Source organism: Sorex araneus, chromosome 2, assembly GCF_027595985.1.
Source record: "Sorex araneus isolate mSorAra2 chromosome 2, mSorAra2.pri, whole genome shotgun sequence".
Taxonomy (NCBI): Eukaryota; Metazoa; Chordata; class Mammalia; order Eulipotyphla; family Soricidae; genus Sorex; species Sorex araneus.
Genome location: NC_073303.1, coordinates 293089757 through 293103063, shown reverse-complemented (window position 1 = coordinate 293103063; position 13307 = coordinate 293089757). Strand labels below are relative to the sequence as shown.

General features: G+C 45.7%; 1 protein-coding gene across 1 annotated transcript in view; it reads left to right on the top strand.

The window, feature by feature from the left end:
• The window catches only part of VPS8 (VPS8 subunit of CORVET complex), a 262990-nt gene that overhangs the window by 187007 nt on the left and 62676 nt on the right, over positions 1–13307 (top strand). The window contains exons 37-39 of the mRNA XM_004603039.2: positions 1373–1462; positions 4810–4852; positions 8632–8735. Of these exons, the coding sequence (XP_004603096.2) occupies positions 1373–1462; positions 4810–4852; positions 8632–8735 (237 nt within the window). The remainder of the gene's footprint in view (positions 1–1372; positions 1463–4809; positions 4853–8631; positions 8736–13307) is intronic.

Sequence of the window (13307 nt, the reverse complement as noted above, 5' to 3'; positions counted from 1 at the left end):
GTGAGGTGTGATGAGTTAGAGCCGCGCGGGAGCTTTGGAAGTGCGCCTGCAGAGATGGCAGCTGTCAGGGCCCGCTGGGGAAGGAGGAGACTCTGCTTCCGCTTCCAGCTGGAGATCTCAGCCAGAAACACGGGCCTCCCCTGGAAGGTCGGAGAAGCGAGCAGAAGGCCTGAGATGTGGAGGCAGCCTCCTGAGATGGCAGTAGTATTTTCGAATAGATACGGCCTTTTGTGTTGGCTTTCCAATCAAAAACATTTTTTTCTGTTCTTTGGGAGCTTCAGGATGTTATTATCAGAAACAGTGTATTCTTGCTTTGTTCCTGATTTCAAAGGGGACTGTATCTTAGCGTGTTATATTAAATATAATGCTAATGAAAGGATTTTGATCATTTTTCTCAAGTGAAGGAAGTTCCATTCCCAGTTTCGGTATTTCTGTTTTTGTCAAGATTGGGTGCTGCGTTTTAAAATACCTTTTCTGCATTTTCTGAGATGATTGCATGTTTTTCTCCATCAATCTGTTAAACCTGTTATTCAGCAATTTTAGTAAATTGCACTTCTCTTTTTTCTTACTCCTACATATGATTCTTCTTTATTAGTCTTTTCAAAGAAAGATGGGGGGCAGGGTGGGTGGGGACACACGCAGCTGTACCCAGGACTTACTCCTGGCTCTGCGCTCAGGGGTCACTTCTGGCTGGAATAGAACCTGGGCAGATGGCCAGCAAGGCAAGAGCGCTACCCACTGCACTATCTCTTCGGCACCCCAAAGCCAGTTTGGGAATTTGTTAAAAAATCTCTTTATTGTTACTTTTTCTATGGTATTTCAATATTTGCTCCCTTTCTTATCCTCCTGACTTGATACTTAATACTGAAACTCAGTTTATTGATTTTTGTTAAGTTCTCACAGGTTGAATATATTTCATAATTATTCCTACTAGTTTGTGGTTTATATTATTAATATCTTAAGTGTGCTACATTTTCTTGCCAGATTTTCTCATTTGGACCCATTCCAGTGCTCCTTGGTTTTTGGTTCGCGCCCAGTGGTGCTGTGGACTCCTTCCAGGGCACTCAGGCATGGCTCCTGGCAGTGATGGACCCAGGCATCCCGCATGCAAAGCTTGTGCTCTCGCCCTTAGAACTGCCTCCCCAGCTCCGCAGGCTAAGTCTACAGTAAATAAAGCGGAAAAGAGAAGATGAGCTTAGGGTTATTAGCGCTGTCAAATGATACATTAGAAATTGAAGTATTTACATATTAAACTTGTAAAGAAGCCCACTACTAATGCAGGCACTTATTATTGTCTTGTTTTCCTGACCCTTGGTGTAAGCGTCTTCCCAAGATTTGTGAACAAAAAGCCTTGTCTTTTCTTCTTTGTTAGATTACTCAGAAGCATGAACTTCATGAAGTCACTGCCTATCTATTAGAAAAGAAAGGAGATGTCCATGGTGCCTTCTTAATAATGCTAAAGGTAACGTTTTACTGGTGTTCTCTCTCTGTTCCTTCCTCTGTTTATCAGTTCATCATTTTCTAAAATATAAGTAGTGTAAAACATTGTCTAAGTTTTCATCAGTCCATCTTAAGTCTCAAGTTATAGATGATAGTCCATCTTTTATAGTATATTTCATTGAAATCAAATTCAATATTTGTGGTATGTGGTTTTGGGTTTTTATTTTTGAGGTTTTTTTTTTGGTTTTTGCTAGGGTGGGGTTAGCAGCTGACTGTGCTCATGACTTACTGCTGGCAGGCTCAGGGGACCATATGGGTGCTGGCAGTTGGACCAGGGTTGGCTGCAAAGAGGCCAGCACCCGACCCACTGTACTGTAGTTCTCTCTGACCCCTGTTTGGGCTATTTTCTTGTTTTGTTTTTGTTTTTGGGTCACACCCGGCGATGCACATGCACTCTGGCTCATGCACTCAGGAATTACTCGTGGCCATGCTCGGGGAACCATATGGGATGCTGGGATTCAAACCTGGGTCAGCCACATGCAAGGCAAATGCCCTACCCACTGTGCTATCGCTCCAGCCCCACTGGCGTATTTTTGTATATGCAAAGAAAGGTCCGGATTGTAATTAAATCATTTGACGAATTTATTTCTGTTGTTTGTTTTGTTTGGGGCCACACCTGGTGGCAGTCACTGGATCTGCACTTGAGTCACTCCTGTCAGGACTCAGGGGACCATCTCAGGCGCTGGGGATTGAACCCAGGTGGGCCGCAGGCACGGCGAGCGCCCTGCTCACTGGTCTGTCGCTTTGGCGACAGTTTTAACAAAGGCATAACCGTGAATTTTCCTAGACCCTAGCAAGACATGGCCGTTACCTTCCTCCCCAAATTCTCACTCCCATTCCCCCAGGGGTCACCACTCTTTCATTTATTTTTCATCATCAGTTAGTTTTGCCATTTATAGTAATGAACTCACCCAGCAGGGTCTTGTTTAAATCTTCTTTCAGTGGTGTGATATTTTTCTGTTTTTGTCTTGTCAGATTTTTAAAAATAAGTTACAAAATTAATTTGGGGGCCGGAAAGATAGTACAGCCGGTAGGGTGCTCACCCTGCACACAGCTGACCCAGGTTCGATCCCCAGCATCCCATATGACACCCGCCAAGCACCAGGAGTGGTTCCTGAGTGCAGAGTCAGGAGTAGCTCCTGAGTATCACTGAGTGTGCCCCCCAAAAAGGAAATAAAAATTAATTTTCTTACCCTAATGCTCAGCAAGCTACCCATGGCGTATTTGATATGCCAAAAACAGTAACAAGAAGTCTCACAATGGAGACGTTACTGGTGCCCGCTCAAGCAAATCAATGAACAATGGGATGACATTTTATATTATAAAATGTATATATAAAAATATAAAGCATTATAAAGTATAAAATATATTAGTAGTGTAGCACTGTAGCACTGTCATCCCATTATATATAAAAATATACATTTTTATATATAAAAATGCTTTATACTTTAAAATGCTAATGTTTTATACTTTATAATGCTTTATAATTTTTTATAATGTAATTGAGATTTATCTCTTTCTGCATGTATCAGTATCTTGTTCCTTTTATTGCTGACTGATGTTTAATTGTACAAACATGCCAGAGTTTACCCATTGTTCTGCATATGAGCACCTGGAACCGTTTCTAGCATGAAGCTACCGCGGCCACGCTCACTCTTGTTCACAAATGTTTCCATTGCCCTGGAAGCAGTTGCAGGAAGTGGGCTCAGGGTCACAGCAGGGTTTGGGTCTATTGTCACGAGACACAACGGGACTCCAGGAAGCACCTTTACCATTTTGCACCCCCATCAGTAGTAGTGCACAGGAGATTTAGTAGCTCCGTTTCTCACCAACAGTTGCTGTTCTGTCAACTTTTCTAAATTAAAAATATCTTAATTGTTCTAGAACATGCATAACCCCAAAAGTTGCCATTCCAGTGCCACTGAGTACAGTCACAGTGCAGTGGGGTCTCTGTGACTCAGCGGCTGTGCATCCTGGGGCTTCTCGTCCCGGAGACAGCTGCTCCCCGGCCACTCCACCCCTGCCCGGCCCTGAGCAGCCTCTGTTCTGCTACCGACTCTGCACTTGATTCCTCTCTGTCTCAGTAATTGTCCTTTTGTGTTTGGCTTATCACACTTGGTGTCACCTCTCCAAGTTGTGCACAACAGATTTAAATCCCTTTTTTCAGGTGAATTATACACCCTTCTATACAGAGACTACTTATGGTGTATCCATTCGTTTGTTGATGAACCCCTGGGTTACTTCCCTCTTCGTGTTGTTGTGAATAATGCTGCCACTAAGTCCAGATAATATCTTGTCAAGTTCTGGGCTGACCGGTACAGCGGTAGGGCATTTGTTGTGCACGCAGCTGACCTGGGTTCAATCCCTAGTATCCCATATGGGCCCCCAAGCACTGCCAGGAGTAATTCCCAAGTGCAGAGCCAGGAGTAACCCCTGAGCATCGCTGGGTGTGACCCAAAAACCAAAAAAAAAAAAAAAAATCTTCAAGTTCCCACTTTGAATTCTGGCAGGGCAGGGCAGAGGGTGGAGGTGCGGCAGTGGGGAGGGTTAGGCTCACACCTGCTCGAGGGTTTTCCCTGGCTTTTTGCTCAGGAGTTACTCCTGGTGGTGTCCAAGGAGCAGGGCTGGGGATTCCAAACCGGGGTCAGCTGCACATCTGGCAAGTGCCAGGGAGGTGCTCAAAGGGCTAGTGTGTATGTGGTACCTGCGGGGACCCAAGTCCGACCCCGTGTTTGCCAAGTAGCTCCTGAGCACTGAGGGAGGAAAGGAGGGAGGGAGGAAGAAAAAGGAAGGGAAGGAAGGAAGGAGGGAGGGAGGGAAAGAAGGAAGAGAGGGAAGGAAGGAAGGAGGGAGGGAGGCAGGGAGGGAGCGAGGGAGGGAGGGAAGGAAATGAAGGAAGGACAAAATAGAAAGGAAGGGAGGCAGGAGGAAGGGAAGGAAGAGGGAGGAGAGAGAAAGAAGGGAGGGAGTGAAGGAGGGAAGAAGGAAGGGAGAGAATGAAAGAAGGACAAAGGAAGGGCCAGCGATGACTACATGGTGATACAGCCCAAGCGGAGCAGGGTGAGATAGAGATAATTGCCGGAAGGGACCTTCTCTTGTCCTGCCCGTCCTTTTCCTACCCCGCCCACCCTCTCCCTGCCCTGTTCGTGTGGGCTTTGCCTTCCTAAGATCTCTCTGCCGAGCAGCAGTAAGGGGCCAGTCTCACTGGTGATTGTTTGTTGGAGTTTTTCCTTCAGAATATCTTAGTTCACATGTTAAGTGTATTTAGAAATACAGTGGTTCTTCACCTGTGATTCTTCTTTCTCTTAGAAATTGCAAAGCAAACTTCTGGAGATAACACATCAAGAGGAAAGTAAGTTGTTTTTGTTTTTGTTTTTTAATGCTGCCTACAAGCGTTTTTTGGTGCCATGGACCACACGTTTTTAAAGGAGTCGCTAATAAGCTGTGTTCAGTAAAGACAGCGGCGTTCTGCATAGCTGCTGCGTGTTCACTGCCGCGTGGGTCACAGCGGGAGCGAGCTGTCAGGGCTGCCCTAAGAACCCTGCGAACTGGTGGGCCCCGGATGTGGCCATCAGTGTGTCTCAGGACAGCCGGGGCTGAAGCTCAGCGGGGCTCTTCTGATACGGATTATTTTTAGGGCTCTATTTTTAGCTGATGTTTGGTAGATATCAACAGGTCGCACAGGTAATATCCTACAAATTGCTCTACTTGCTGAACAAAGCAGATCGGAGTTTCTGTAGAGCCAGTGTTTCTGGAATGAATTTATGAACTTTGAGCACAAAGCAGTAAAAACTTGTTTGCAGTTGTGAAGGGCTTTATGGTAGATATTTTATTGCCATCATATCCCTTGGTATTAAATTTTTACATAAAATTTAAATATATAAAATATTTCTATTTTTTGTACAGTTTTTTAAAGACACTGTGATTTGCAAAGTTATTTGGAATCAGATTATTTCAGGCATATAATGTTCCAACATAAATCCCACCATCATCGTCCCTCGACCAATGTCCCCACTCCACTCTGAGTTACTTCGTTTGTCTATGTTTCTTGACAGGTAGATCGTGGGTGATAGGGTCTATACTGTATCTCCATCATTTGGCATTGTACTAAATATCTTGGAGCGCCAGGAAACCCTTTTGATAGGATTTTCCACATTTGGTCCAGCCAAACTTTTTTTTTTTTTTGCACTGATAGTGCATGTTCATTCAACTTGACTCTGATAGGTTTGTTGCATTTATGTTTTTCCATTTCCCTTTTTTGCTCTAAAAGTAATTTTTGAGAATATTATGTGAAAAATTAAGAGGAAAAACATGAGGAATTTACCTCCCCAAAAACCACTGTAATGATTTTCAGGTGGTAGGTCTTGAGAAACAAGGAGTTCCAGTTCTTTGGATGCCAATGAAGATACATTTCTTAGTAATATTCCCTTATCTACCACTTAGCTTTCAGTTCAGCTTCTTCAGTATGAGCGAGAATTTTGAAGAATTGAGACCAGAGAGAGAGAGAGAGAGAGAGAGAGAGAGAGAGAATGAGGGAGAGAGAGACAGAATGAGGGAGAGAGAGCACGCACACTCAAAGGGCTAAGTATATGCTTTGCATGCAGGAAGCCTGGGTTCAATCCCCAGTTCCACATGGTCCCCTGAGCACCCTAGAAGTCACTCCTGAGCACTGTCAGCTGGGCCCACCCCCAAAAAAAATTATGGATGATTAGTAATGGCCAAACACTTATGCTAGTTTATGTGGATCATCCATAGGTGGCTCTGAAGCGATCTTTATCCAAAGAACTACTGTTTCATAAAGAAGACACATAATAAAAAATTTTAATTCCAGTAGAATCAATGTTAGAGGTGCAGCACCCTTGGTAAAGGCTAGTCAAAGTATATTTGTCATTCAGTTGGAGATTTGTTGTGATAAGCTGTGACCTTGAAGGGAAGCAGAATGAGGAAGAGAAATCTGACAGTCAGAATGCAGGGAAGGGCCTCAGAGATCCTGAACACAGCAGTGTCTGGCTAATCACCTCGAGGGTGATCAGTAGCCTGCTGGCAGGAGAGCACAGGGGGAGAAGAGGAGGAGGATGCTTGCTATGTGGGCTTGGATGTGTACTTGTATTCTTGGGTGGTGCTCCCCAACAGTGCTCAGAGGCTTTGGGTGGGGGTGAGGCACTGCCAAAGGTACTCAGCTCAGTGGTGTGGGTCTGGTGCTCAGTGCCACGGTGCCTCTCAGGCCCAGAGGATTTGCTAGAGTTGGGAGTCATTGGTGGTTTCTGTGGGTGGGGTTGTGATGTGTGGACTCAGGCTCTCTGAAGTGTGCGGTCTCTCTTTACAGCGGAATGAATGGGCAGATGGCGTTGGGAAGTCTGAAGCTGTGAGATATATAGATAGATACATAGATCTATCTATAGGTAGATAGGTATAGATCTCTCCATATATATATATATAGGAATATTACGCAGTCACAAGAAAAGATAGAATCTTGTAGTTTACTGCAATGTCGATGGGACTGGAGGGCTCTGCGTTAAGTGAAGTGAGAGGGAGGAGGACAAATACCAGCTGTTGTCCCTCATTCGTGGTACAGAGACCAGACCGGGGAGTAGACAGTATTGAATGAGAGCAAACCCTTGACCCTGGATTGCATCACTGAGATCACCAAGCAAGGGGAGGGAACAAGGAGGAAACGTAAGAGATGGACTGGGAGTGACTCAGATACTGGCGGAGGGTCTGGGCACGTCGGTGGTGGTCAGCTCTGGTGATTGGACATTGAAACCATAAAGCTGAACATGTGACCTAAGCTGTAATAGTTAAGCGTAATTAAACTAAATCAATAATAAAAAATACATATATATATGTATAGATAGATAGATAAATGATTTTTTTTTAAAGAAAGACTTGCTTGTGTGCAGATGAGTGCTGAGGCGCGACTCCAGGGTGAGATTAGCGGGCATCAGGGAGGCAGGGCTGGTGGCAGAGTGTGCAGCTCTCGGGGGGAGGGCGGTGAAGGAGAGGGACCTTCAGAGATGGTGATGGTGATGATAGGTCACTGGATTGGTTTTCCTATAGAGGCTCCTGACTTATTTGCCATGTATTAGTAATCATGCCCAAAGTCCTTTCCTAGATAGAAACCTCAAGTTTGATAGATTTCTTTTTTTTTTTTCTGGCTTTTTTCCCCTAGCATCTCACCCGACGATGCTCAGGGCTTACTCCTGGCTCTGCAGTCAGGAATCACTCCTGGCGGTGCTTGGGGAACCATATGGGATTATGGGATGTTGGGGATCAAACCCAGGTGGACTGTGTGCAAGGCTAATGCCCTACCGCTGTACTCTCACTCCAGCCCCAAGTTTGATAGATTACTTTTTAAAAAGTTTTTTTTTTTTTTCCATTTAAACACCGTGGTATACGAAGTTGATCATGATACAACTATGATGGGCTTTTGAGGATCCGACAACCAACCTGACCACGGGAGAGTCATCACTGGATTGACTTACAGATTGTTTCATTTAATGCGTGTGGAAGGAACAGATCTGAAATGACAAAAATGAAATTAGTTTTGCTCAAGGTTCCGGCTACTTAGTAGAACAACTCTATGGAGACAGAGTCGGTCTCAATTCTAGGGTCTGTTGAAAACTTCACCTGCAGATGGTAAAAGGAATTAAGGCTGGAGGTGTATGCTCAGAGGAGTGACAGTAACAGGAGCATTGAAACTAGGCATTGTGGAAATTCTAGCAAAAATGGAAGGGGGATGGGGTGGGGGTGGGGGGTGGACAGTGATACTGTCTCGGAAAAATCGCTACATTTATAAAAGAGGCAGAGAAAGAAATGGTGGAGTAAGGTGGGGATGGAGCCTCCACGAGCTGCTCTGAGGATTGGTAAGGCAGGAATGCCGAGTGTGGCATCCTTCATCCGTCCCGTCAGCGGCAGACGTTTCCATGGCAAACTCCTGTTGCACAGAACTACCCACATTTTAGCTCGCTAAAGCCTGAATATCAAATCCTCTTATAGATACATGTTACACACATATACATTGTATATATATTTATTAGAAAACTAACAGTAGGCAGAGGAAAGCCCTTCCCAGGAGCTCTGCGGTTTCCGGTACTGTATCCTTACGTGATGTTGACCTTTTCCTGAATTTAGATACCAAAGTGGACCCTTCACTGAAGGACGTTGAAGAGACCATGGTGGAGACAATCGGCCTTTGCCAGAGAAATTCCCATCATTTGAACCAGCAGCAGCGAGAGGTAGGACGCCGCCTCCCTCTCCGGGCCTGATCTGCCTGGTACCAGGAACCGGTTCTCTTCCCTCTTGCTCTCCTCTCGGCCGGGGAGTATGTCATTCCCCTGCATTTTAATCACTGTTCAGTGCTCCCTGGAGTGTGTCTCCCGGGTATCCTGCGGCGCGCCTGTCCTCTTTGTTCTCACCAACGGCTCCGTATCCCCGGGCCCGGCTGTGCGGCAGCTCGTAGGTACGTGAGTGCTCAGCATCCTCCTTCCCTTGGACCGAGGCTTGCTCTGTGCGCGCCGCGATGCCCCGCGTGTGCCTTCCTGTGTCATCTCCGCTCTTCCCTCCGGATGCAAGTGAGCAGAGGGGACCGAGGATGTCCCCCCGGGGTCCCTCCAGAGCTGGAGAGTCCAGGAAGGCCAGGCTCAGTTGGCGGCCAGCCTTGGCTGCACATTGGTGTCCCGGGGGAGCAGTGACAAATCCCAGACCAAATGAAGTCATGTCTCCGGGGCTGGGAGCCAGGCCTCAGCCAGGCCTCAGTATGTTTTGACGCTCCCGGCACCAATGGGCTGAGCAGCTGAGAGTAGCCCCAGGCGGCAGCAGGCAGGGGCACAGCACTGGGGAGGGGGTGCTGAGGCCTGGTGACGTCCCCCCAGTGTCCCAGAAACAACAGGGCAAGGTGCCCTGACCGCTGACTTCTGCAGTAGCCGGAAGACACGAGGTTGCCCCGTGGTCCCTACCTGGGCCCTGTGTCGGTGCCTGGCCTGTCGGGGCTGGTCCCACCTGGCCGCCTCCTGCCACCTTCCAGTGCCGAAGTGGGCAGCAGGGTACATTTTTCAGACACACTTTGGATCAAGCCCTGATCAGAGCTGTGTGTCTCCCCACCCAAAACCGACACTTGTGTGGATAGGCCGGGGATCCTGTGCTCCCTGCCTCTGTCCTTCCTCCTTCTCCTCCGTCCTAGGGTACATGCAGCACATGGGCCTGTAGCATGACGTTTGGGGTTTTAAAAACAAGCTTTTGTTTCCGCTTGGGGGGCCACATCCGGGGGTGCTCAGGGCCTCTTCTTGGCTCTGTCTTCAGCGATCACTCCTCCTTGGGGCTTCGGGGATCATATGTAGTGCTGGGAGCAAACCAAAGGCGGCCGTGTGCAAGGCACGTGCCTGCCCGCTGCCCTGTCTCTCAAGGCCCAGGGCCACAATGTTTGCTGCTTTTTGTTTGTCTCCCAGGTGATGCTCACAGGGATGTTGGCTGGCTAGTCAGTAGGATGCAGCGCCCGAGGATGGCGGGGCTGCCCGGGACTGAACCTGGGCTGGCGCTCACCCCTGTTGGGTCTCCCTGGTCCCTGTCAGGACCTTTCATCATCAAGAATTTTCAAAACCCTTTAGAACAAAAATTGTGTGTAACAGATACTTTTACATCATAGGTCTGACTTTTTCCTTCATTTAAGGAAAAAAATCCTGTGTGTAGAATGCCTCATGCTTCTCATTTTTAAAATTCCTGCAATCCAGAAAGTTATAGAAAGTTTTATAAAAAAAATTCAGCCCGTATCCTTCCTGTCACCCAGAAGTCATCTTTATAATTTTATGACCTTCACTCTAGACATTTTTCATCTGCCTGGGTTGACATGACTTTCAGAAAAAAGTGATCCAATAACACAAGGTTGTAAAAGTAAACAGTCAGGGAGGAATAGTAGAGTGAGCTGAGCGCATGCTCTGCACACAGGAGGCTCGAGGTGTGGCCTTGCCTGGGACCTCATGGCACTGACCCCCCCACCCCCGCACTACTGGATGTGACCATTGAGCACTAAGCCAGGAGTCCACCTCTGAGTACCGCTGGCTGTGACCCAAAACAACAACAACAAAAATCGAAAAAAACAACATTTTGAGAGAAACCAGGGATGTAGCTCAGTGGTTGAAGCATATGCATTATATGTACAGGACTCTGTGCACACAACAATTAAAAAAAAAAAAGCAAAAGCAAAGAAAGAAAAATATGCCATTTAATCTCATTTAAGAAATTTATGTAAAACTGAAGAATTTCCAACTTTCAAGTAAATAGTTCCTCTTATAAATCTTACTGAAAATGATACATCTGCATAGTGCAATAAGTTGAGATGATGTTTATAGTTACATTTTGGGTTTTCTGGGATCTGTGGTTCCAAGCCAGTAGGAAATTTGTATCCTCGCATACCTACTCTAGCCTGTCTTCTCACTCCCACTTCATCCTAACCTGTTAAACTATTTTGCTTTATGGTTAATAACACATTTCTTTGCCTTATCCATAATTCCTAGAGTTATTTAATCATCAGTAAAATGAGTTTTCACCTTCCCATTCACCATAATTTTGCCATTACTAAGTTTTTAACTTAGCTTTTTATGTCAAAGGACATAGTTATATTTTCATAAACACAAAAAGGGTAGAATCCATAAAGCTACATCTATACATATTTAATACTAAGCCATTATCGTTTTTCAATTCTTCTATCTCCTCTGTAATGTCTGTTTAATACTTTTCTGTCTTCTCATGGAAAATTTAAGGGAATGCCAATTATGTTTTATAAATAGAGCTATTTAAGCTCACATAAGCTAAAGTATGTCCAGATTCACATATATTAACACAAGAATTAGGTATAAAATCTGTACCTCACGAACTCTAGGGATTGAACTAAGAGTTTAAATATAATCAGAGAACAAGAACAAAGCTTCCTTTGATGTGCCAAAAGGACATTTTGTTCCATCACTTTTTGTGTCAAAAAAAAGCGTCTCAGTTGGAATTCGTCTTAGTAAAGATATTCAATGTTGGAGTTCTTATCCTTTGAAAATTTCTCTTCCCAAAGATTATTATTACACCCTTTACTGTCTGCCTAAGAAGAAAAATATTTGAGGGAAGGGCTGTAAGGGGATGCTGGAAAGCTAACCCCAGGGCCTCACAGAGGCAAAGCTAGTGCAGTGCTAAGTCTATCTGTAAGAGAAGATTTTCTTGCGCTGGAGAAGTGTAGGGGTTAAGGTATGACCTTACATGCAGCTGATCCCAGTTCAACCCCTCCACCACATACGGTTCCCTGAGCACTGCCAGGAGTGATCCCTGAGCACAGAGCCAGGGGTAAGCCCTGAGCACAGCCAGATGTGTTCCAAAATGAAAATAAAATGAGAGATTTCTCTTTGATGTAGAACCTCTCTCTTTTCTCCCCTCCTCCCGTCTCTGCCTCTGTGTCTCTGTGTCTCTGTCTCTCTCTCTCTCCCCCTGCGTCATTTCTTGAAATGTTTCATAAGCAGAACAGAAAATATTTGGGTTTGAATTTTATGTAACTACTGTATTTATTTATTTTTTTTATGAAAGTGCTAGTTTGGTTTTATATAAATTGGGGAAATTTGAGTGGCTGTTTGCCATGTTTCTCTTTGCTTTGTATTTGTTCTGTTTTGGAGACAGAGCAAAAGCTGTTGCCGCTGACCCTAAGCTACGTCGGAAATTGGAAGCACCCCCAAGGTTGTGAACTGTCTGTAATAGCTCCTTGCAGGGGTTTTCCTCTTCCATCAGAAGATGGAATATTAAGGAGTATCTCCTTCAAGTGGGACCACAGGAAGTTACCTGTCCTGCCCCGAGTGGCACTGCCACCAGTTTTACCTTTGTGGAACTATTGACACTGTGCTCCCATGTCTCATGATTTCCTGTGACAAAATGACTTTGTTCTATATACTTTGTTCCCCAAGAAGAAAGTTCTGAGTTACATAACATGACAGAAGAACTCACTCAGATTTCGTTTAACTCCTGGCATAACACTGTCTTGTGGGGAGGATTATTTTCTAAATTTGGAGAGCAGAGGTTTGAGCCACACCCCCACGGGGCAAAGGATGGGGGTGTGGGTACTCCCAGCTCAGTGCTCGGGAGCTGCTCTCAACAGTGGCTGCTTGGTGGCTCAACCAGGTGACTCAGACAGGGGTCAGCCATATACATGGCAAGGACCTTCACCCTGAACTTCCTCTCTCGCCCTGTGGGTAGCTATTTCACCTTTGAGTTTTGACCTGTTATCTGAGTCAACATTTTAGCAGCCAGTATTCAAGCGTCAGAGAGTTAAGGATCTTGCCATAGGATACTTATGTTCTTAAGTACTGATAAAAAATGAAAAAATTGGGGCCAAAGTGATAGTACAGCGGGTGCAGTGCTTGCCTTGCATGCGGCTGACCCAGGTTTGATCCCAGCACTCCGTCTGTTCCTCGGAGCCCCGCCAGCTGTGATTGCTGAGGGCAGAGCCAGGAGGAAGCCCCTGGCACCACCAGATATGGCCCAAAGAGTTAAAAAAAAAAAAAAGAAAAGAAAGTTGGGGGCCGGGATGTTGGTTCTGTGTACAGGGCATGTGTTCCATCCCTGGCACCATCAACACCAAATAAATAAGTAAAGAAATAATTCAATGAAGTAGGGATTTCCAGCATATGGCATAGTTTTTTTTTTAAACCGGTGTCTTTGGAACCCCAAGGAATGCATACAATGTCGGCAGCATGAAGGCCAGGCCTTTGGGGCAGATAGGGCTTTCTTGTCAATGCGCTTCAGCGAGCTCGAGCTGTGCCCCTGGGAAACCCTTCACTGTGTCC